The sequence below is a fragment of the Zonotrichia leucophrys genome, chromosome 3, assembly GCF_028769735.1.
Source record: "Zonotrichia leucophrys gambelii isolate GWCS_2022_RI chromosome 3, RI_Zleu_2.0, whole genome shotgun sequence".
In the NCBI taxonomy this organism is placed as follows: domain Eukaryota; kingdom Metazoa; phylum Chordata; class Aves; order Passeriformes; family Passerellidae; genus Zonotrichia; species Zonotrichia leucophrys.
Genome location: NC_088172.1, coordinates 110,238,800 through 110,262,633, shown reverse-complemented (window position 1 = coordinate 110,262,633; position 23,834 = coordinate 110,238,800). Strand labels below are relative to the sequence as shown.

At 50.1% G+C, this 23,834-nt stretch overlaps 2 protein-coding genes across 8 annotated transcripts; both read left to right on the top strand.

Moving 5' to 3' along the window:
* The first annotated feature begins 1,961 nt into the window (after positions 1-1,961).
* On the top strand, positions 1,962-7,848 carry NEIL2 (nei like DNA glycosylase 2). 7 transcript variants are annotated; one of them, XM_064707135.1, is made up of 5 exons: positions 1,962-2,076; positions 4,131-4,331; positions 5,058-5,389; positions 6,188-6,384; positions 6,732-7,848. In XM_064707135.1, the coding sequence occupies exons 1-5, from the start codon at positions 2,068-2,070 to the stop codon at positions 7,046-7,048; spliced, it is 1,056 nt and encodes a 351-aa protein (XP_064563205.1). In that variant the 5' UTR covers positions 1,962-2,067; the 3' UTR covers positions 7,049-7,848. The 7 variants fall into 7 exon arrangements, with proteins under 7 accessions (XP_064563205.1, XP_064563212.1, XP_064563207.1 ...); XM_064707142.1 differs by having other exon boundaries at positions 1,966-2,022; positions 4,185-4,331; XM_064707137.1 differs by having other exon boundaries at positions 1,966-2,022.
* A 1,190-nt stretch (positions 7,849-9,038) lies between these two features.
* FDFT1 (farnesyl-diphosphate farnesyltransferase 1) lies at positions 9,039-23,434 on the top strand. Its single transcript, XM_064709938.1, has 8 exons — positions 9,039-9,183; positions 10,140-10,237; positions 14,159-14,342; positions 16,880-17,008; positions 17,404-17,595; positions 18,184-18,360; positions 18,576-18,728; positions 21,834-23,434. Exons 1-8 carry the CDS (start codon positions 9,082-9,084, stop codon positions 22,053-22,055), a joined length of 1,257 nt encoding a protein of 418 aa, XP_064566008.1. The 5' UTR covers positions 9,039-9,081; the 3' UTR covers positions 22,056-23,434.
* Positions 23,435-23,834: the final 400 nt, after the last annotated feature.

Genomic DNA, 23,834 nt, shown 5'->3' with positions numbered 1-23,834 from the left:
GCACAAGGTTTGTGTGTGTCAAACCAGACCTTGGCAATGGCCCAGTGGCCACCAAAGTGAGATGGGCACATGAGAACCAGGACAGGGAGCCAAGAAAGGTCATTTAACCACTTCTAAATGTCTTTGCTCTTTGTGGAAGTGCATTATCTTGATTCACTTCAGTTATTCTTTGTAAATTGATCAGACAAGATGCACAGATCACTTGCAATCTTATGGGCTTGGTTGGAGAGGGTGCAATCAGGAGGAGCTCAGGAATTTTGCAAGGGAGCTTTAAAACCAATCAACAACTCTCAATGTAACATTGAAGCTGTGACTATGTCAGGGGTGGTGTTTTGTTTTGCCTTTATTTTTTTCTCCCCATGTATAAAGTTTGAAGCTTCCCAGGTCATCTGGGAAGGTCTTGTGGAAACAAACACTTATTTGTAAGGGGGAGAGGGAAACCAACCAACTGAACAAGCTGTAATTATTTAAAGATGTAAAAAAATATCTATTATGAAGTAGTATGGCTACCAATCCACGTAACTTCTACACCTTTAGAACTAATGGAAATAAAACAATGATAATAAAACCAGAAGGTTTCTGCTTGATTCTGTCTACTCACATAGGCTTCTTGGAGAGGACAGGGGGTAAATGATGAAATACTGAAAACATGAAATGCACCTGGAGGAGAAATGGTGAAGTGGGTCCAGAGAGCTCACAATGAAAAAATTACAGGGAATTTAAAATCAGAAAAGATGAGATCAGATTTCTCAGAGCTCTGTTCAGTCAAGTTTTGAATATATCCCAAGATGGAAACCTCACCACCTCTCTGGGTTCCTGTTCAGTGTCTGACCACCCTCATAATGAAAATGTTTTCCCATATCATAGAATGTGAAGGTGTTGGAAGGAACATTAAAGCTCACCTAGTCCCACCCCCTGCCATGAGTAGGGACAACTTCCACTAGACCAGTCTGTTCAAGGCCTTATTGAACCTGGCCTTTGACACTTCCAGGGATGGGGCAGCTCAACCACCTTTGGCAGCCTGTTCCAGTGTCTCAAAGTTAATAATTTCTGACCACCCTCAAAGTTAATAATTTCTTCCTAATATCTAATCTAAATTTTCCCTCCTTCAACTTGCACCCATTACTCTTTGTCCTATATAAAAATTCCTATTTAATATATATTAGGTTATTAACGAGAACAAAAATACTTGGTAAATTAATTGCCTGGAAATTCCCAAGCAATGAGTCATTGCAGGAAAATCAATGTTGAGCCACACAGAGGCTGTACAATCCTACAATCCTATATGTAGTATTTGGGATGGCCAACACGGGATGAAAAACTCAAAGGTGATAGACCCAGCTTGAAGCAACTCAAAGCCAGGCTGGACGGGACTTGGAGCAACCTGGTCTAGTAGAAGGTGTCCCTGCCCATGGCAGAGAGGTGGAACTGGATGATCCTTAAGGTCCCTTCCAACCCAAACCAGTCCGTAACTACGATTTTAATATAAATGAGGAAAAGCCCCTGAACACAGCAGAGAGGGGAAAAACCCTTGAGGACACTTAAAAACCATCATGATTCCGATGTTTGGTCTTCTCACTGAATTTTACTCGGCAGGCCTTGTTCAGCCTGAGTGCTTCCAGCTGAACTCAGAGACAACAGCCGGGAGCTGAAATCAGGCGGTCCGCCAGGGCTGTGCTGTGAAAAACGCCAATCACTTGTTTTTTAAAATGTGCTGAGCCACCTCCCACTCTGCAGGGGCACAGCCCTGCTCTGAGCACCCAATCACCCCGCCAGGTACTGCCCAGCTTCCTGCCCAGTCCAACCAGTTTCCAAACCGGTACAGCTGGTGGGGTGAGTGAGATCAGCACCTGGAACCGCCCATCCCTCCCCCAGCAGCCAACTGGGGAGCTCCCCTGCTTTTTGGGGAGGGGAGGGAGGATCTTCCTCCTTTATAAACAGATGGGTGGAAGGGGCTGGCTATGCCCTGTCCTGTTGAGGGTGGGTGGAAGCAGAGGAAGGGCTGTGAGCAGTAGGGGGAAGGTAATGAAGTAGGGGGGAAGGCTGCTCAGCTTGCTCCCCAAATGGATGCACGCGGTGGGTATGGGGAGAGCAGTGGATGAGAGCTGGATGCAGGAATGTGGGGCTTGGGGGAAAAGCAGGGGGCGCCTTCACTGCCCTGGGGTGATGTGGGTGAGAATGGGGTGGGAACTCAGTGCCTGTTCTCTGAGGATGGCTGTAAATTGATGCTTGGCTGAATGTGAGAAGATTGAGAGCTCTGCACACGCCTTACTGCATGTGGAAGGTCAGGGCTGTGCCTTGAAGTCCCTGCAGGAGCCTTGCCCAGGGGTGTAAGGTCACAGGGAGCCTTCCTGCAATCCCTGGCTGCAGGCAGAGCTGGGGTGAGCTGCATGAGTTTGTCCATGCTCTGTTCTGCTGTGGGTGCTGGGCCTTTGTCTGGGCACAAGGACTTGGAATGAGCCCATACAGGGGGAGGGTTTGTCCTGGAGGCCTGGCTGCCTGCCCCAGAGCTGCAGAGGTACCAGCTCAGGTACCATGCTCATGGTGAGATGGGTGTCGTGCCCTGCAGAGGGCTGGGGATGGTTTTCCTCCTCTTCCTCCTTGGAGGGGGGAGTGCTGTGGATGAGACTGAAATGGATCTAGAGTAAAAATGTGAAATAAGGAGGTACATGGAGATAAGGGAATCAGGTACAAGGGATAAGGAGGGCAGATGCTGGTGGTTCTCATGTGCTGGGAAACAGGGAGGTCCAGGAGTGTTCCTTTGCTGTCAGACAGGCTGCAGGTGGGGCAGTGTGAGCATTAACACTTTACAGAGCTCCCAGCACTTCCAGTCTCTCACAAGGAGCTGTAGAGAGCTGACTTAGCAGCAGTAAGGGCTCTGCAGGTGATGACCTTCCCTGGGATATGAGCTCTAGGCTCACAGGGCTGTCCTGGCACTCAATCTGTGAAGCCAGTGCCTGGATAGCCAGGGCAGACTCCTTGTGCCCAGCTGTTTCCAGGGATCCAAACTGCTGCTGGTGCAGCATCTCTTTAGCTGTCTCTTGATCAATGTAATATGCAGATTTTTTTCAATAAAACTGGAGCAGGCCTGTGAATAATCATCACATGCCCTTGAAGGCAGAGGACTAAAGCTCAGTCTTTTACTCTTGCCAAATCTAGTTTTGATGACCAATTAATATCTGTACCTTGATCTAAGACATTAAATTTATGTTCCCTAACATGTTTTCCTCTTGAGCCATTCCAAAAGGGATTTGGTTTGTGCTGCAGCACAGGAATGGCTCTTCTGGTGGGGGATCCCAGGATTGCTGTTAATTTTCTCATCAAGCTGTCTCAGAGCTGTGCCAGGTGCTTCAGATTCCTTCACTGAGTGCTGTGGAGCTTGAAGCTGAGCCTCTGATCAGTGCTGGGCTCTGCGATTAGTCTGCAGAGAACTGGCACTATGCGATGAAAGCCAAGCTGAGCTTTCCTTGTACACCCACAGCCAGCAGGAGTCCTCAGAAGAACTGCAAGGAACTGGGGCTTCATGCCAGAAATAACTCCTCATGTATTGGTGTGACTTCCTGGAAGGAGCTGTAGGATGGTGCTGCCTCATCTCCCCCTCATCCAGAGCCTTCTGCTCCCAGAGCCTCTTAGCAGAGTGCAGGAATGCTCCCCAACTGGTTCCATGCCATTGCAGTCAGTGGGGCAAGCAGTGGGTAAAGCCAGGGGTGGGGATGTTCTAATTCCAGGGCTGATTTTCCCATGGGAGCAGCACTTCCCATGGTATATAGGGAAAAAGATGGGTCACTGGCCTGTGCTGGTTCCGGGTCACTAATCACAAAATTACAGAATGGAATGGGTTGAAGGGAACTTAAAGATCATCTACTTCCAACCCCAGTGATGTGAGCAGGGAAACCTCCCACTGCCCCAGGAAAAAAGGGACTTTGGGAGGTTCCCCAGGCCAAATTCCTACTTGAAGCATGAAATCTGCCATTGGAGTATGTTATTCAGGGCTGTGTTAGATTAAATTATATATATCCACTAGGATGAGAACTCCTCCTCCTCCTTGGTCCCATTTATCTTCATAGATTTTACCACAGGAACTTAAGGAGGAAAATTAGGAGAATGTTTTGTGTATTTCTGAGTTGCAGCTTCCCTTCAAGTCTAGGGCAGAGTGTGACAAGGACCTGCTAATCCCCCTGCAGCTGCTGGAGATGCCAGAGGGCCCTTCAGTGAGGAAGTTCCAGCTGCTGACCTCCCCTTTTGTGGGACAAGTGGTGGCCAAGGTGGGGGGAAGCAGCAGGAAGCTCAGTGTCAATGACCTGAATGCCCTGAGGCTGCAGGACTCCCAGGTGAGTTGAATTTACAGATCCATGACAAGTCTGAGGGCAGAAATCACCATTGCCCCACACCTGGGTGACAGAAGGTGCAGAACCTGTGAAAGTTTCCCTGAGGGTTTCACCTGGCTAAGTTGAGATGTCTGTGCTGTGGGCACTTGTCAGAAGTCACACTGGGTCGGTCCTGCTGGGGCTTCACTGGCCTGACACCTCCAGATGATGATTTGGACCTGACTGGCCAAACCCTGGTGCAGCCTCACCTCTGATTAAAGGTGTGGAGCAAAATCAAAAGCACAAAATGTGCCTAGCACAAAGTGGGAAGAGGAATCAGAAGTGATGACAAATTTCAAACCCCTGATGGGAATCCCTGTGAGGGATTCAGAATTGAGTGGCATCTAAACACCTTGTGCTTCAGACAGGCAAAGAAAGGAATCTGCAAGGATGACCCCAGCTCTGATGGGAATGGCTTGGAAGCTGATGAATCCTGTGTTCAGGGTGGGCTGATGTGCCCTCTGATAGAGGTGGTAGAAAATAAGTCACTTGTATGGAAACAGCCAGAGGTTTTACCCCTGGAATTGTGCAAAATCATGTTGGATGAAGGCTGAGCAACCTGGACTAGTGGAGGTTGTCCCTGCCAGTGGATGGGGGCTTGGAATGAGATGAGCTTTAAGGCCATTTGAACTCTTTCTGGAATGTTATGATCCTTTATGGATCATCAGCACATCCCACCTCTTTTCTCAGGTTCATGGGAAGAACTTGTACCTGGCATTTGTGGCAGCTGAAGGTCCCGTTGGGCCAACTGCAGAAGAGACAGCGCTGCAAAGAGAGGCTGCTTGTGGGGAACACTGTCCTGCCCAGGGACAGCAAGGACAAGCTGGTGTTCCACATCCCCATTCCCAAGATGAGGAGCTGCAGGAAGCCCAGCACTCAAGATCTGAAGCCCCAGAGGCAGCTGAGGGTCGGGGCAATTGGCTGCGCATCCACTTTGGCATGTTCGGCAGTGTCCGCGCAAATGAGTTCTCGAGGGCAAGCAGAGCCAACAAAAGGGGGGACTGGAAGGATCCTGTGCCCAGGTATTTCCTCTAGTCTCCCAAAGCAAATCTGTGTGGGAATACTCTTAGCCTTGATTTTCTCTGATAATTTTTAAGGCATGAGTGAATGTGGGGTGTGTTGAACCAGAGAATCCACAGTGGAATTGTAGGATGCAGTTGTCTGGGGATTATAATACCAGCTCTAAGATTTTTATCTTGAGAGAATTTTTAGGATGCCAGGCTGAATCATGCCCTAAAAATGCCAGTTTCTCCTTGTTAGGTGTTTTTTAAAAAGCCTTGGATAAGTAACAAACATCTCATACACCTGGAATCACAGGCTGGTGTGATGCTGTAAAGGGCAGCAGTGAATTGAAAACATGGCTGTGGTTTGTGTCCTGTATCCCACTGGAATTGTACAGAGCAAGGGGGAACAGCTTCCCAGAGAGGCTGTGGCTGCCCTGGAAGTTTCCAAGGCCAGGCTTGGAGCAACCTGGGGTGGGGGAAGGTGTCCCTGCCCAAACCATTCTATGATTGTGTGATTTTTTGAAGGATGACTTTATTTCTATACAAATGTTTTTAGAAACAGTTTTTTGTGATAATTTAAACCATTTAAATCCATTTCTCTGATTCATGGACTGTCCTGCTGAAGGCTTTGTCAACCAGGGTCACGGGGCAGCAGAAGGAAAAACTCTCCACCAGCTGTGTGGGTTCACCACCAAGCTTCATGGCTGCAGTTGTTAAAGATGCTGCCTTGCCTTGAGACAGTGGCCAGCTGCAGAGTATAACAAGTAGTTCAGAGATGTTTCTGATGAGAAAATCCAACTTCTCTGCTTCTCCCAGGCTGGTTCTGCACTTTGAGAGCGGAGGCTTCCTTGTTTTCTACAACTGCCGGATGCTCTGGTGCTCCTCTCCCAGGGCTGATCCTGCTTCTGACATCTTGTCTGTGGAATTCCACCGAGGCCGGGCGCTGCGTGCCCTCCGTGCACCCGATCCTGTCTGCTACACCCTCCTAGACCAAAGATATTTTTCAGGGCTGGGTGAGTTCCAGGAAATAGGGGCAGAAGGAGAAATGGAGGAAGGTGGGTGGGATGTCCACAGATGCAGAAGTGCATGTCTAGGTGGTCTTCTCTTTAGTTTAAGAGTTTCTGGTTGATCCAGCTGAGGGCATGTGGACATCTTCAAGGTCTGTAACAACAGTAGAGGGAAGAGAACCTCTTCCAGTTGAATCTCAGCTCTAAGTCTACTTTTTGGATGCCACTGCTGGTACAGGGAGTGGTGTTGCTGGCTGTGCTCCTTGAGGCAGAAATCACAAGTTAGAGCCAGCAGCCTGCATTACCTTGATTAGAAATATCCTTACTGTCTCCTTGTTTCTGACCCCTCCCAGGGAACATCATCAAGAACGAGATCTTGTACCTGGCCAGGATCCACCCTTTAACACCAGGCTCCCTCTTGGCTCTCTCAGATCTGGAGCGCCTGCTGGACTGCACCCTTCAGTTCAGCTCTGAGTGGCTGCACCACAAACTGCGTGGCCAAGGGCTGCACCCCCAGGTGTACCAGAAGGAGCAGTGTCCCCTGGGCCATCCCCTGATGAAGGGCACTTTTGGACCCTCGGGTGGCTTCAAGAGACTGACGTGGTGGTGCCCTCAGTGCCAGCCTGAGGTGCTGCCAGGGGATGGGGACCCTTCCCCAGTCACTGGGTGATCTGTCCTGCAGGGTGCTGGGTGGTCTCTGATCCATGCTCCTCGTTGTCCTAGAAGGTTTCTGTGGTTTTTTTTAGGCTGTTGAGTTTGGTCCTTAAGGAGTTGGCAGAGTTAAGTGCTCAGTGGAGGTCCCAGGTTCCCTGAGTGGCTGCAGAAAGGAAAAAGTGTCTGTCCATGGGTTTTTTTTTGTCACAGTGTAAAGACTTTGACCAGGTCTGAGGTGCATTGGTCACCCTGTTCAGTTGGCAGTGGATGGGAAGTGTAAAGGGTTGAGCAGGGGATTGCTGTGGTCTGGTGACCCTGTCCCTTAACCCTGGAGGAGTCAGCAAAACAGAGGATATCCCTCTGCCTAAGCAGCTTGATTAATTAGGAATTAAATAATCCTGCCTCTGTTTGGAGCTGAATACCTGTGTGCTGGGCTGTGACTGGGTGTGGTTAAACATGAGGGGCTGCTCCCATGTAATCTGGCAGGAAGAGCTCCCTCCTCCTTCCACATCAGCTTGTACAAAATATACGTCAGCAGTGCTTGGTGGAGCTCATCTCTGCACCCACAGGTTTCAGCTTTGTGGCAAACTGCCAATTCCAGATCTTGCTGTAAAAATTAAAAAAAAATTACAGTGTGTGGCAGTGTTGCATAAAACTCAGGATCTCCAAGGAAACCTGAAAGCAGAAAGGTTTGGAAATAGAGCTGTCTCTGTACACCAGGTGGGAACTGCTGCTATCCTCTCTCTCTGGATTTGAGTTTATTTTAATAATGAGTTGTTGACTTGAGCAAAAAAATAAAAGCTGGAATTAGAATCAGTGATGTTCATCTCAAGTGTGTCCTTTCTGGCAGTTTCTTGGTTGAAACCTGGGGTGTACATGGAAATTCCAGCTGCCTGGAATTGGTTAACAGCAGCCTGTAGAGGATGGTACTAGTGCCTTTCCTTAGCTGTGTGAGTGGTCTCATTAATGGGCACTGGCTTTAAAGATGAATTGCAAATCAGCTGGGAATGCTGGAGATAAACACCTCTGATGTAGGCAGCTGCTTCCTAGGCAGGACTTGCACAGCCTCTCCCCTGGGAACTGCAACACCTTTGAGTGCTTGCAGGTTATGGGATTGCTGAATAAATGAATTAATGGGGTTATGGGGCCAAAGAAGGTGGTTAATGTCCCTTCTGCAGGCCAAGTGCCTGTCCAAAACAAAGAATCATAGAATATCCTGCGTTCAGAAGGGACCCACAATGCCCAAGTTCTGGAAGAAAACCACTCACATAAAAGAACCCCAAAAGCTGAATCTTGCACTTTGAAGGATATGAGGATGGAGCTGGATATGTGTTGGGTTCTCAGCACAGGAAGGGTGTGGACTGTGGAAGCGAGTCCAGAGAAGGCCATGGAGATGCTCTAAGAGCTGATCTGGAGCCCCTCTGTGATGGAGACAGGTTCAGAGCTGGGGGTGCCCAACTTGGAGAAGGCTCCAGGGAGACTTCAGAGCCCCTTTCAATGACTAAAGGGGCTCAGGAGGGCTGGAAAGGGACTTTGGACAAGGGGGAATGGCTTCCTCCTGCCAGAGCACGGGGTTAGATGGGGTACGGGGAAGGAATGGAACTCCCAGAGAGAAGCTGTGGCCTCTCCAGCCCTGGAAGTGTCCAAGGCCAGGCCGGACGGGGCTTAGAGCAACCTGGGATAGTGGAAGGTGTCCCTGCCATGGCAGGGGGTTGGAACTGGAAGGTTTTCACGCCAACCCTCCCGCACGAGGGGGTTCGGGGCCGCCGACTCCTTCCCGCTCCGCCTGTGCCGACGCGCGCCTCAGCCAATCAGAGCCCGCCGCCGGCCGTCACACCAGCCGCGCCGCCTCTCTATTGGCTGGCGCTGCCCTGGTGCGAGCGCGCCTTCGCCAATCGGCGCCGTGCCCGCCCCACCGAGCGATGTACCGAGCTCTGTGATTGGCTGAGGGGCGGGGCTGGAGCGGCCCCGCCCGTGCCCGGTTAAGCGGCGGGTGGGGGGGGCGGCGGGAGCGCGCGGCGGCGGCGGCGGGGTCTGAGCGCGGCCCCCATGGAGCTGCTGCGGAAATGGCTGGGCCACCCCGAGGACATCTACAACCTGCTCCGCTTCAAGATGGGCGGCTACCGCGCCGTCATGCCGCGGATGGACACGGTGAGCAGCGAGGGATGCGCGAGCGGCGAGAAGCGCTTCGCTGTCGCTGGTGCGCCGTGCTCCCGGTGTGGAGCGGGGCACGGGAGGAGGAGGAGGAGGTGGGAGGCACTGTCATGCCCGGGCGCGGATACGGTGTTCCCATGGGTGACCATCTTGTATCCAGCGTGTATAGGACTTTGCCCGGCTGTGTGCGCCTTGTATGCGCCTCAGTGCTTCCCGGTTCTGCCGGCTCCGGGCATCCTATTGCATTGCTCGTGCTGTTTGTGCTTCCTACCGGTTCCGGGCATCCTGTGCGCTGGTGCCCGGAACCGGTGGAATGCCCGGAGCTCCAAGCATCCTTGCTTTGCCCGGTGCCGGTACCCTGCGAGCTTCCCACCGGCTCCGAGCATCCCTTGCATTGCTCGGTGCCGGTACCAAAGCCGGACGTCGCAGAGCCCCGGTGCTACCGGAGCATCCCGCAGCTCCAGCCATCCCTTGCGTTGCTCAGTGCCGGTATCCTGCCAGCATCCCACTGACTCCGAGCATCTCAGTCTTCCCATGCATTTTTCATTGCCCATACCCGCATTCATCCCCCCAGCTCCGAGCATCCCTTGCACGGCTCGCTGCCGGTACCCTGCGCTCATCCCCGGTTTGCTCCGTTCATCGCACGGCCCCGGCGCTGTCCGTACATGGCAGCGTGTCCGGCCACGGCACGGGGCGGGTTAAGGGGCGGGTTTCGGGCCTGGGGCGGAGCGGAGCGGCCGCAGCCCCCCAATGCTGCCGCCCCCATGGCGGCCGGCTCTCGGGCCGTGTCCGTGCTCCGGCGGACACTGACGCTGTCCCCGCCGCGGAAACCCCCGCGGGCAGCGGGACAGCGGCGGGCACAGCACCAGCAGCGGTGCGGAGCCCCCCCGGCCCCGCCGCCCGCCGCCGCCCCCCGGTTCCAACCCGCGGCCCCCGGCCCGCTCTGCCCTCAGGACTCGCTGGGATGTGGCCTCCGAACCTGCTACCGGTACCTCAACCAGACCAGCCGCAGCTTCGCCGCCGTCATCCAGGCTCTGGATGGAGAGCTGCGGTGAGCGGGGGACGCCGGGGAGGGGTGCGGTGACCGCCGGCAGTGCGGGGTTTTGGGGGGTGGTGGGTGGGGTGACATCCCAATGCTGGGGATCCTCGGGAGGGAGTCGGTGCAGCTTTCCCCTCGAACCCCTTGGTGATGGTGGGGGTAAATCTCCTCCCTGGGAGGTGGTGATGATGGTGATGGTGGGGGTAAATCTCCCTAGAGGTGGTGATGGTGGGGATAAATCTCCTCCCTGGGTGGTACAATGCCACCCCAACACTGGGCATCCCAGGGAACTTAGTGGCCTCCCAGTTTCAGATCTCTCCAGGAGCTGGTGGGTGTGATGCCCCCCAATACCAGAACTGAGCCCATGCAGTACCTATCCCCAGATTCCATTTTTCTCTGGTGGAGATGCTGGGACACGCTCCCTCTCCCATCAGGAGCTGACTGGGCTCACTCAGCTCAGCCCCACCCCGTGCAGCAGACGTGGGGATTTTCACGTCCCAGCTGGCTGTGCCACATCCCCCCTGTGCATCACATCCCTCCCCAAACTGTGTCTCTGGGCTTAGCCTGTGGCCAGCAGGCTGTTAAACACAGGGCCTGGCACTGTGCCCCGTGTGACACCCTGGGAATGTGTCCTGGCACTGCTGAGCTGGACAAAGGCTGGAGGGAGGAGGTGAGGAAAAACCAGGGACTGACCAAGGGTCTGGGCCTTGCCTGGGAGATGCTTTTGGAACCAAACTGTGCAGTTGTCACAGGGGGTTTGTGGCACACCCGTTTTTTGCTGTGCAGATTTTGCTGCCCTGTGCAGAAAAGCTTCAGACAGGAATAGTAACAGAGGATGTAAATAAAGCTCAGCTGGTCAGGGGGCCTCATGCCATGTAATTATTTTCCATATATAATTCCCTATATTCATTTGACAATTACTGATTTCTGTTTTTAAATCCCCAGTTAATCCCAAGATGGGTTGATGATCAAATTTAGGGGTTCTGGAAGTTGTTCCAGACACATCTGATGTCTCTGATCTGAGCTGTTGCAGGCGCTACCCCAAACACTGTGTGGTCTGGTGTTTCTGAGCCCTGGTTTGGCATTTTGGATGGTGCCACATAACTGTGTCCAGTGTTTATGAAATGGTGTTTGCAGCCTGGTAGACAGGAAAGGCAGAGAAGTTCAGTGGTTTGGCTGAAATTGCATGGAAAAGTACAAATAGGGGCAAGAATTAAGCTTTTTATTTTCCATGCTTTTTCTGTGCAGGAATTAAGAAAAAAAATTAAGAAAACACTATGAAACCTGTTAGCAATGTGTCTGCCCTGTACTTGCCTCAAACCTCTGCAGTTTTCTTGGTGTTTTTTGTCATTTAATCCTTGCCCGGCAGCCCTGCAGGAGGATCACCCTTCAGGGCACAGAATTTCTGCCTGGCATCCTAAAAATGCTCTTGCCTGATCTTTGCAACCCAGCTTGGGCAGGGATGGTGGTTGGATTACAGCTGGCTCAGTAGTGGATCAGGAGAGGTTCATTTTCAAAGCCCAGGAGTTCACCAGAGGATTTAGGGACAAACAAGGGAAATACAAAATAGAGAGGATAGAGAAATAGGTAGAGCCACAGCCTTAAATAATTTTGATCAAAAAAGTAATTGCATTGATGTTGACCCCATCAGGGAGTTCAGCTGAGCCCCTGTGGTTACAGACAGGCATCCCAGAAGGGCTGCTGGAAAATGGGGAACTTCTGGAGGAGTCCTTGGGGCAGTGCTCCCCTGGCCAGGCAGGGCGTTGGTAGCTGAGCTGAAATGTTTGGTTCCTCCTTCCTGGCTTTTTTTTGGCCCCATAAACCACTTGTTTTGCTGGCCAGAGCCCTGTTCAGCTCATTGCTCCATGGTTAGGGTGTTTCTGGGAAGGTGGGAGGCTCAAAACTGCAATTTCATCCACGGCTGAGCCAACAGCATCATAACTGCTGGTGGAGGAAAAGATTCTGATCCAAGCTCATGGCTCCTCTCCTGGTGATGGAGAGGAGAAGAGGGATGCTCCTGCCTCTCTGCTGCCAGTTCCATGCTCCTGCCTGTCTCTGGAACTCTTCAGGATCTATTCCTGAGGGTTCAGCACAGGCTGTATGTCCTGGCAAGGAGAAAGGAGACCTCCTCACCTGGGCAGGAGGGAGCTGCAGCTGACAGGGCTGAGCTTGAGCTCTGGAAGATCCAGACTTGTACTTTGCAGGTGTCTGCTTCCATTTGTGCCATGGGTCTAAATTCAGTATGTGATGGAAGTTAGGGAGGCAGGTAAGGTCTGGATGCAGAATTGGGGTTAAAGAAGTGTTTTAACTGTGCTGGGTTCTGGAATTACTGCTGGCTCTTCCCTGGGCATGGTGCCCATGTGAGAGATGCCTCTGGGATGGCATTTCCAGGTTCTGCTGTGCCTTTCTTGGTGGCTCCTGGAACCAGATTGGAGCCTTGGGCACTTGCATCCTGTTGGATGAACATTTACAGCCTGGCTGGAATGGAAAAACTCAGTCATGCAAAGGAACAGGAGCACGAGAGCTGCTCATGTGGTGTGACAGAGGTGTTAAATACCCTTCTAGTCAAGGAAAAAAAGCCAAATTTGACAGTATTGGCTCTAAGAGCAAGTCAGTTTTCCCTGGATGATTAATCACTGCTTGCACAGGAGTACAACACTGTCACCTGGTAATTAGCATTTAAGCAGACCAAGCTACTTTCCATTTGTTAAACAATTAATAAATGCCTCCTCTCCTTGGCATATATCCCTGTGCTCATGGAGATCTGGGGATTATTTAATATAAATCCTGTTGCAAACAACATTTCTTGCCATCAGGACTTGGTTTTGTTGGTTTGGTTTGTTTTCTTCAGCTTCAGAAGTGTGGAGGCAGGGATGGGGAAGGAAGCAGGGATAAGCAGGAGTGGTGGGAGCAGGAGGGGAGGTGGCTTTCCAGCAGCTTCCTGCTGGGATATTGGGACACATGGGCTGCTTCCAGTGTCTTGCTTCTGGAAATATAAAATACAGGCTGATTTTGGCTCTTTCTGCCATTCCTAATGTTCCTGTTGCACAGTGTGACCCCTTTATTTCCCCCCAACAAAGGACAGGAATATTTTACCCCAACAGGGTAAAAGGTGTGCAGAGAAGGGGGAGTGATGGGGAAAACACACCTGTTTTTTTCCCCCCCTTCCCTATTTGACATTTGCTTTTCCAAATAAGCTGACCTTGGGCTCTGTCCTCTGGGTCCAGGTGAGCACTGGCCATTCTTGCAGTGTTGGATCTTCCCTGCTCAGGGGGCTCACAGGCCTGACCCTTCCCTGATGCACATCTTAGAAACCTCAAAATCATGCTGTAGTTCTCCTCATGAGGGAAAATCCTGGATTTCCTATGGATGACATCAGCATCCCATTAGATGTCAAGGTCCCGATGCTGCAAAAGTTGCACTCCCAAATCTACCAGCCAGACTGGAAGTACACATCTAAAAACACATCTTAGAAACCCTCAAAACCATGCTGTAGTTCCCTGATACACATCTTAGAAACCCCAAAATCATGCTGTAGTTCTCCTCATGAGGGAAAATCCTGGATTTCCTATGGATTCCTGAGGATGACAGGAGCATCCCCTTGGATGTCAAGGTCCCAATGCTGCACGAGTTCCATCTCTACCAGCCACACTAGAAGTGCACATCTGAGAAACACATCTTAAAAACCCCAGAATCATGCTGTAGTTCCCTGATACACATCTTAGAAACCCAAAAAATATGCTGTAGTTCTCCTCATGAGAGAAAATCCTGGATTTTCCTGCCTGGTATCTTCCAAAGGCACGTGGCAGTGCCACTGTGTGACACACTGAGCTCAAAGTGCCTCTGCTGAAGGCTCTGTGGTTAATCCCAGCTGCTTGTCCTGCCTCCTAGGCACTCCCAAGTAAAAGTTTACTGTTTTTTCTCCCTTTCCAGCCATGCAGTGTGTATATTCTACCTGGTTCTCCGTGCCCTGGACACTGTAGAGGATGACATGAGCATCCCTTTGGATGTCAAGGTCCCGATGCTGCACGAGTTCCACTCCTATCTCTACCAGCCAGACTGGAAGTACACAGAGAGCAAGGAGAAGGACAGGCAGGTGCTGGAAGACTTCCCAACGGTAAGACAGCCTCCTCCTTGCCCCTGGTGGCATCTCTGGGTGCCTGGTTGTCTCCACGTGGTGCCTGCAGAGCTTGTTCAGTGCCACAGATCTTCCCAAGGGCTTCATCACCTGCCTGTGGGGCTGGGTGCCAAGCTGGGGTGAGAAATTCAAACATTGTGCAATGATGTGGGGCAGAGGGGATCTGGCTGTGGAAAAGTTCTAGCCCTTGGAAAGTGGCTTTTTGCCTCCTCTTCTGGAAGAGCAGATGACCATTGACTTATGGAGAGAAATTTGGGGTTGTTACCCAGCACAGTGAATTGTATTTGTGGGGTGTTCTGGTGAAGGAAGGAATGACGAATTTGGCTTGATGTTTTTAGAAGGTTAATTTATGATTATATTACATTACATTACACGTTATATTACATTATATTATACTATAGAATACAGAAAGGATATTTATAGAATGCTAAAAAGATAATAATGAAAACTCGTGACTCTTTTCAGAGTCTCAACACAACTTAGCACTGATTGACCAATGAGTCAAAACAACTCACACCAGAAACCAATAAAACAATAACTTGTAAATAAACAATCTTTAAACACGTTTCATATAAGCAAAAGAAATGTAAATAAGATAATTATTGTTTTTTTTTTTTTTTCCCTGAGGCTTCTCAGCTTCTCAAGAGAAAAATTTTAGACAAAGAGATTTTTCAAAAAATGTAAATGTAACACCTGTGTGCACAGTGGGAGGTGTCCCTGCCCATGGCAGAGGGTGGAATGAGATGAGCTTTAAGGACCCTTCCTACCCAAACCATTCCATAACTCTGATATAAGACAAAAAGCATCCTCATTGTAATTAGTAACAATATTGTGTTGATTTTTTTATTATTGAGATGATTTTTAGGGTTTTTTCTTTCCCTCTGTTTAAGAAAAAATGTAATAGTTCTGGTGAGGAACATCTCATTTTCAGAGGATGTTCTGTTTTGTTCAAGTTTTTACCGTTTTTAATTTATTCTGCCCTTTTCAGGCTTTCCCTAGCAGTGGGAATGGGGTGGTTGTTTGGAGAACTGCGGTGTGTTGGGAGTTTTGATGCTCAGGTTTGGGGTGACTGTGGCTGTAGCCTGTCAGAGGCTGGAGTGCTGTAGGGGATGTGGGTAGAGATACAGTAGGTATGTCAGTGGCTTGGCTTTAGAGGAGCTTTTGAGAAGGTGTTTGTGCTCTTTGCTGTTCTCTCTTGGTGTATATGTTATTTATTTGAGGCAATCTATGCTCAGGTATGATTTGAATAAATTTTTAATATTTTAAAGGAATATTTTAATAAATATTCTAATAAATATAATTTTATGTAATGTTTTGATCACTATTGTTTTAATATTTAAAATAAATTTTAATATTTTAATAAATATTAAAATAAATAAAAAGAAATAAAATAAATATAAATAAATACATAAACCCATGCTCAGGTATTATTTTAATAATTTTAATAATCATAAAATTGTAGAACCATGGAATTGTTGGGTTGGGTGGGACCATAAAGCTCATCCCATTCCATCCCATGCCAAGGCAGGGACACCTTCCACTAGACCAGGTTACTCCAAGCCCTATCCCTGAATTTTTTGGGGGGCATTCACAGCCTCTCTGGGCATGCTCTACCAGTGCCTCACCACCCTTACAGTGAAAAACTTCTAATAATATTTCCTAGAGGTGCATTTGCAGGCTGTGCTCCTCTTTGAAGGGGGAATTGAAGCCACAGAGACAGAAGCAGAGTAAATACATTTATTTTACAGACAAACCCTTATTGCACACAACCCCTGGGCTGGCTGCAGTCCCCCACTGATGGAGAATAAAGCTTAGCACAGTAAAACATGATGCTCCACAGTTTTGGGAAAAGGAGGATGCACTTTTTAATTTTTTTTTTTCATTGTGAGAGTGATGGAGACAGTGCAGGTGTCCCTGCCCATAGCAGAGGGGTTGGAACTGGAAGATCTTCAAGGTCATTTCCAACTCAACCCGCTCTGTGATTCCATCATCACTTTACTGGACATGCAATAGAAGGATTTCTCACTTCCCTCACTGCTTGATGCCTTTCCAGTTGTGCCAAATGTGTGAAGCTAGAGCTGGAGAGGGCTGGAGAGAGCAGAGCACCAGAAACCTCCCACGGGTCTTTTCCATGGCTGGTGTGATGGAATGCTCTCAAATTACAGAGGAAAACAGCTCTGTGTACCAAGTGCAGCCAGTTTTGTCCTGCAGTTCCCAGATTATACCAGTCCAAGGCCACAGAGCCTTCCCAAAGATTCTGCTGTGTCTGATCTCCTGCCAGAGACCATCCTGTTTAGACTGGGAACAGGCTAAGCCTGAGCTCCAAGGACCTTGAAACAGCTCAGGTTGAGGGAGTTGTCCCAGATCTCCAGCCAGGGCAGGATTAGAGCCTGGTAAACAGTATTTTTCTGATTTGTTAAACAGTGTTTTTCTGATTTGTTAATAAATGTTGAACTGTGCTGCTTGTTTTTTTTTTTTTTTTACTTCCTGAACACTCTGTTTTTACCACACTACAGATCTCCATGGAGTTCAGAAAACTGTCCAAAGTCTACCAGGATGTGATTTCAGATATTTGTCACAAGATGGGTGTTGGGATGGCAGAGTTCTTGGAGAAAAAGGTGGATTCTCAGCATGAGTGGGACAAGGTAAGTGAGCCCAGACCAAGGAATGGACTGAGCTTGAGCAGGGTCATGGAGTTAAGGTTGGAAAAGCCCTTGGAGATCACCAAGCCCAACCATTCCACCAGCACTGCCAAAGCCACCACAGAACTGTGTCCCCAAGTGCCACATCCACAGGTTTTTTTTAAAATTTCCAGGTAGGGCCTCTTTGTCTCTGTGAAAAGAGTAGACAGACCGTCCCTATTGGGAAAAAATGTTTGTTTTCATGGGAAAGCTGAGACATCCCAGGGAGACCTTTCATCAAATGAACTCTCAATTGCTTTTTGTAAAACTCACTGTGGCAAACAGGCAGCTCTTTGTAACTGCTCCTTTTATCTTGTTTTTTTTCCCCCTCCTTTCCCAACTTGGCACCTCCTTGGCAGTATTGTCACTACGTTGCTGGGCTGGTGGGGATTGGCCTCTCCCGTCTCTTCTCTGCATCAGAGCTGGAAGATTCCATCGTGGGGCAGGACACAGAGCTGGCAAACTCCATGGGCCTCTTCCTGCAGAAAACCAACATCATCCGTGACTACCTGGAGGACCAGATGGAGGGAAGGGAGTTCTGGCCCAGAGAGGTGAGGAAAAACCTCATAAAATTGCTGCTGTTGGCTGTACATCTTCTTGGTAATGGCAGTTCTGGCTGACATCTGTCTGCAGCTCTCTGGGTACAGATGTGGGCACAAGGTGATGTCACCATACACTGCCAAGAGCTACTTAGGCAGCTCTTTCTCCTCTCTGCTAGGCTTTCTGTGGGAATGAGGAAGGATAAAACTGGCTGGGATCCCAGGAGGGTACCCAAAAGTTCCCAAAAAGCAGGATCAGCTTTGCCTGTGCCTGACACGACATCCAAAAATTTTTTTCCCCCTTTTCCATGTGGCTCAGCTGTCTCATTTCTTGATGTGCATTTCTTGATGTGTGACTCACCTTTTCCTTGCCCTCCCTAGCAAAGATAGGGAGATGAGTTTCACCCTCCTCCTTTACCATCTCTTTGTGTGCACCAAGGCCACTGTCACATCCCCACAGCCTGCCCCTCCTGCTTTTCTTTACCCCAAGGCTGTTGTATGGGGGTTTTTTGGTGCTTCTTGTTGCTCTCCCAGACCTGCTGTCTCTCTGATGACATCAATGCACCCCTCCAGCTCAGGAACACTTATCTTGGTGTTTAGGTTTGGAGCAGATATGTGAAGAAGCTCTCAGACCTTGCCAAGCCAGAGAACATCGACGCGGCCGTGCAGTGCCTCAATGAGCTCATCACCAACGCCCTCCACCACGTCCCCGACGTCCTCACCTACCTGTCCCGCCTCAAAAACCAAAGTGTCTTCAACTTCTGCGCTATCCCCCAGGTGAGCTGAGCTTCCAAGTGGTTCCTCACCCTCTGCAGCCCAGCTGGTGAGGAGCTGGAGGTGGAGGAGGTTCTGTGTTGTTGGTTTTCTTGCTTATTTCTCGGCTCCTGCTGTTTCTGCTGTTGTTGAGGTTGTGGCTCCACTCCATGGATGTCACTATGGACAGGGTGAATCTTTGCAAGTTCCTTGCAGTGCAAGTTGCTGTCTCTCCCCAGGTGATGGCCATTGCCACGCTGGCTGCCTGCTACAACAACCAGCAGGTGTTCAAGGGGGTGGTGAAGATCCGCAAGGGCCAGGCTGTCACCCTCATGATGGATGCCACCAACATCCAAGCTGTCAAAGCCATCATGTACCAGTATGTGGAAGAGGTAGGCTCAGCAGTTTGTTTTCAGTCATTTCTGGCTATTCCTGTCCCTGGTTTTGGGGTGGAATTGGGAGTGCATGGAGATCTGTTCATTCTATCTTTGGCTCAATGATGGTGGGGAGTGGTGACCCTGATGTGGTTTTGGCATGGACCAAACTGTGCTTGATGTGTTCCCTTGAATGTTCCCTGGGTCTGGTTGTGTGTTGGGAAGTAGCGACTGGGGCCAGGGGCATCCTGGCCTGGACCAGCAATAGTGTGACCAGGGCAGAGCCCATCCCCTTGAGCCACTGCTGGGGTCAGTTCTGGGCCACTCACAACACGAAGGACATTGAGGGGCTGGAGCATGTCCAGAGAAGGGAACAGAGCTGGGGAAGGGGCTGGAGCACCAGGAGTGGTTAAGGGGGCTGGGGAGGGGCTCAAGGGGGACCTTATGACTTCCTCCTGACTTCAGGGTCCTGTGGAGATTAAAAGTTCACACGGAAAGTCAACTGGTGGGGAGTTTTATGGGAAAAAAACACTTCCCCTCCCCAAAACCCAATTACAGTGAAGGCTATTAAATAAAAACACTTGGGCAGCAGGGAGACCCCAAATCACAGGTTATTAGAGCTGATCCCATGGCAAGGGACAGTGACACTTGACACTGCAGGGCTTTAACCCAGGAGAGATTCTCTGCTTGAGTCCACCTTGCTCAGACTCCTGCAGAGGAGTATCTCAGAAAGCCATGAGGAGAAAACCCCAAATGCCACAGAATCAGGTGATGATTAGGCTGTTCCAGGTAGGAATGTTCCCACTGGTTTCAGGTCGGCCAGTCTGCTATCCTCCAGACAGCGAGTGAGGATTGCAGGGTGAGAACCCCTGATCCCAGTAACTCCACTGGGACTGGAGGGATCGTGTCCCAAGCCATGTGGTCCATGTCCCATCATGGGGTGCCCTCAAGAGGCAGCTTGGCTTAGTGCACTTCCCAAGGGAAGTGGGAAAGGAATGGGCCTCTGTGATTGTGTTCGGGGGGAAGAGAACGAGGAGCTGACTCCATGTTTCAGAAGGCTGATTTATTATTTTATGATATATATTATATTAAAACTACACTAAAAGAATAGAAGAATTTCATCAGAAGGCTGGCTAAGAATAAAAAAAGAAGGAATGAATAACAAAGGCTTGTGGCTCGGACAGAGAGTCTGAGACAGCTGGACTGTGATTGGCCATTAATTAGAAACAATCACATGAGACCAATCACAGATCCACCTGTTGCATTCCACAGCAGCAGATAATCATTGTTTACATTTTGTTTCATGAGGTCTCTCAGCTTCTCAGGAGGAAAAATCTTAAGGAAAGGATTTTTCATAAAAGATGTCTGTGAAAGGCCCCTGGCCCCATCCAGCTGTCCCTTGCTTCATGTCACTCCACCACCAACATCACTCTTGGCCCTTAAAACTTCAACCTCCTCCCATTTTCCTCCCTTAAACTCCCTGTGCCATCTTGACATTTGATATCATGTGCTGGCAGCACAGTCCAGCTGAGAAGGAGAAGGAGGGAGTGCAGCGGGGGCACGGTGAGAAGCCGTGGGAGTTCTGGGCAGGCAGAGCCTGAGATTTTAACCCTTTTCTTGAATAATGGAAACCTTACAAATACTGATCCTCCTGGATCTGAATGAGAAGAGAGATAGAGATGAAATGGAGGAGGAAATGGGCAAGTGTGATGCAAGTTCGTGCTGGTGAAAGATGTTGGAAGAGTGGAGAAGAATCTTAGGTGGGAGGAGGTGATGGAGTGGCCTTTGGCTGGACTTTTCTTGCATAGCCATGGACAGAACCATGTTTCCTGTGACACAGAGACTGCATCCAGGGGGGAGGCAATGGCTTGGAGCTGAGAGAGTGCAGTGATGTTATGGGAGTGCATGCACAGAGACAACTGATGAGGAGGGTGGTGGTTGGTGCCCTCGATCTTCAGTGGAGGAGAAGGTCTCTGTTCTTGAGACCCCTCGGCCCCAGGGAGTGAAATTTGGGGGGGACAGGTGTCCCAAAAGTGAGAGACTGTGCTCGTTTTTGGAACTGGACAAAGCACCCTTAAAAGGAGAACCCTAGAAGCAGCTCAGGTCCATGTGCAGTGGTGAGAGCACTGGGCATGGAAGGAAGATGTCAGGAATGCAGTGATCTCTGGGCAGTGCCATGTGTGACAGGAAACACACGAGGTCTCAACGGTGTTTCCAGGGGAAGCCTATGGCACAAGAGGGACTCCTCACTCCTTGATGAACTGAGAATTGATTATCTAAAGGGTGGTGATGGACTGAGGGTTGGTGATCTGAAGGATGGATGGATTGGAAATTTGGTGGGGGGAGGAGGAGGAAATGCTTTTGGAAGGTTTTCATTTTTCCTATGTATTTCTTTTTACATATAGTTGTAATTTTGTTAATAAAGGTTTCTCTTCTTTATTTCTAAGTGAGGGGCCTGCTTTGCTCTATCCCTGGTCACATCTCACAGCAGGCACCAGGGAGAATGTATATTTTCATGGGGAGCACTGGCATTGGCACCAGCATCAAACCATGACAGGGGAGGAGGAAATGTTTTTTGGAAGGTTTTCATTTTTTCATTGTGTTTCTTTCTACATATAGTTGTAGTTTAGTTAATAAAGTTTTCCCTTCTTTATTTCTAAGTAGGAGCGTGCTTTGTTCTAAGTGGGGGCCTGCTTTCCTGGTCACATCTCACAGCAGGCACCAGGCAGAATGTATATTTTCATGGGGGGCACTGGCATTGGCACCAGCATCAAACCATGACAGGGGAGGAGGAAATGTTTTTTGGAAGGTTTTCATTCCTTCTGTGTGTTTCTTACTACATATAGTTTTCTATATGTAAAGTTTTCTCTATGTATAGTTTTCTAAAGTTTCTATATAGTTTTCTCTATGTTTAGTTTTCTAAAGTTTCTCTTATTTATTTCTAAGTGAGGGGCCTGCTTTGCTCTATTCCTGGTCGCATCTCACAGCAGACACCAGGGTGAGGGTATTTTCATGGGGGCACTGGCATTGGCGCCAGCCTCAAACCATGACAGAGCCTTACACAGGGTATTTATTTACATAAATAGGAGCCCTAACTCCTCCTCCTCCCTCCTCCTGCTGCAGATCTACCAGAAGATGCCGAGCACGGACCCCTCGTGCCGCAGGACGCAGCAGGCGATCGCCGCCATCCGCGCCGCCAGCCTGCCCGCCGGCCCCATGGCCTCCCGCCACCACTACTCGCCCATCTACCTGTCCTGTGCCATGCTGCTGGCTGCCCTGAGCTGGCAGTACCTCAGCACCCTCTCCAAGGCCACCGAGGAGTACGTGCAGGCAGGGGACAACTGAAGGGCACCGCAGGGTGGGGGGATGATGGTGGCAGATGGGTGGCAGGAGGTCACTCAGTTGTGGGGGTGGCCCAGCACTGGGATGATGACAAGGATGGGACACTGGGGAGCTGCAGCCCCCTGGGGTGCCAGTGTGGCACTGCTGGACTCCATCCTCACTGCCCTTGCTGGCTGCAAATGCTGACTGGAGTCTCAGTGTTTGGGGTTGAGTGGTTTTTTTCCCCCTTCTTTCCTGTTTACCTGAATATTTTTGGTGATTTTTTGTTTGTTTGTTTGTTTTGGTTTTTTCCCCATTAGGATGGTTTGAAATAGAAACTCCAGTTGTTTCTTTTCTTCCTTGAGATTTGAGGCATCTTTCCAGCTCAGAGCTGAGCAAAACCCTGAAGGTTTTGCCTCCCTTTCTTAAGCAGCCTCTTCTCCCTCACCTCTGGTGCCTGCTCCATGCTGGAAAGATGCTGCTTCAGCTGGGAGAGGAATGTGCTTCCTTATCCAAGGAAAAAGCTCTGGCCACTTTCTGGCCCTCAGTGATTGACATCCTGCAGCCTGGAAGCAGGCAGATTGCAGCCACATTTCTGTTGTGCTGAAGGATGCTGAAATGAGCCCTTTTAACGTTAAATATATGAGAGGTGAGGTACTCTGTCCACCTGAATGTGCTCCCAGCTGAAAGGCAGCTGTGCAGCTGGGACAGATGGCCCCTGCAGTGACACAGATCTTGTCTTCAGCAGTGGGGAAATGGTTAAAATGAGAAGGGAGCTGCCAGCACAGCCCTGAGCTCACAGCAGGCTCTGGGCCCTGCACTGACCCAGCCCAGGGCATGGGTGGCAGAGCAGGGCAGGGGAGGGAGGGTTTGCACCCTGCTGTCCCTCCTGGGATGCTTTTTTAGGGTGGCATTGCTCACTCTGGAAGGGAGGAGTGATCCCTGCCAGGAGCTGGGCAGGCTGGAGCCACCAGGGGGTGACCAGGGCAGGTTTCCCTGACCCACTTGGCTCTGGCTCTGGGTCAGAGTGATGTGTGAGCTGCAGGAGGCTCCCACTGCTGTCTACAAACACGTCAGGCTGGCCTCACAAGAGGAAACAGCACTCTGAAGGCAAGTCCTGTTCTCCTGGGGTGGATTGTTGTTTGCAAGGTCCCTACCCACCCCTTCAAATGCTGCTTTGCTGTCCTGAAGGGAAGGAGAGCTGAAATCCTGGTCTAGGACAGAGCTGCCAGGTGCAGGGTGGTGGCTTTGCAAGGCCAAGCCCTGGTCAGGCTGTTACTCAGAAGGAGAGCCCCTACTCCACAGTTCCTGGTGTAGATTTAAGCTGTTGTTTAAAAGAAACTCGTGGTAGCTCTCTTTGTGCAGCTTCCAGTCTTGTTGAAATTAAAAGTTTTCTTTGGAAAAAAAAAAGTGCTGGGTCATCTTTTTTTTTTTTTTTCTCAGCTGTCATTTCTTTTACAACAATAATTTCCTACAAGTTACAAGCTCTCAGCTCATGAAATTCCAGTGCTCCCTTGGTGACAACTCTCAGTATCAAAGTACAGCCTGGTGTGCCAGACCTGGGGAAGAATTTTAACCAGAGGGACAGCTCAGAGTCCATAAACTCACCTTGAAGGGAGTGGTGGCACAGCCCTGGGCTGCAGGCACAAGCTCCAGGGCTCTGGGCATCCTCAGGGATGCTGGGGACAGGTCCTGGCTGCTCTCTGCTCAGGGTGGAAGCACCTTCCCCATCCCAAGGGGTGGCTGTCACCAGCAGGGCCACAGGACAGGGCTGGCAGTGACCACACCTGCACAAGGGAGGGG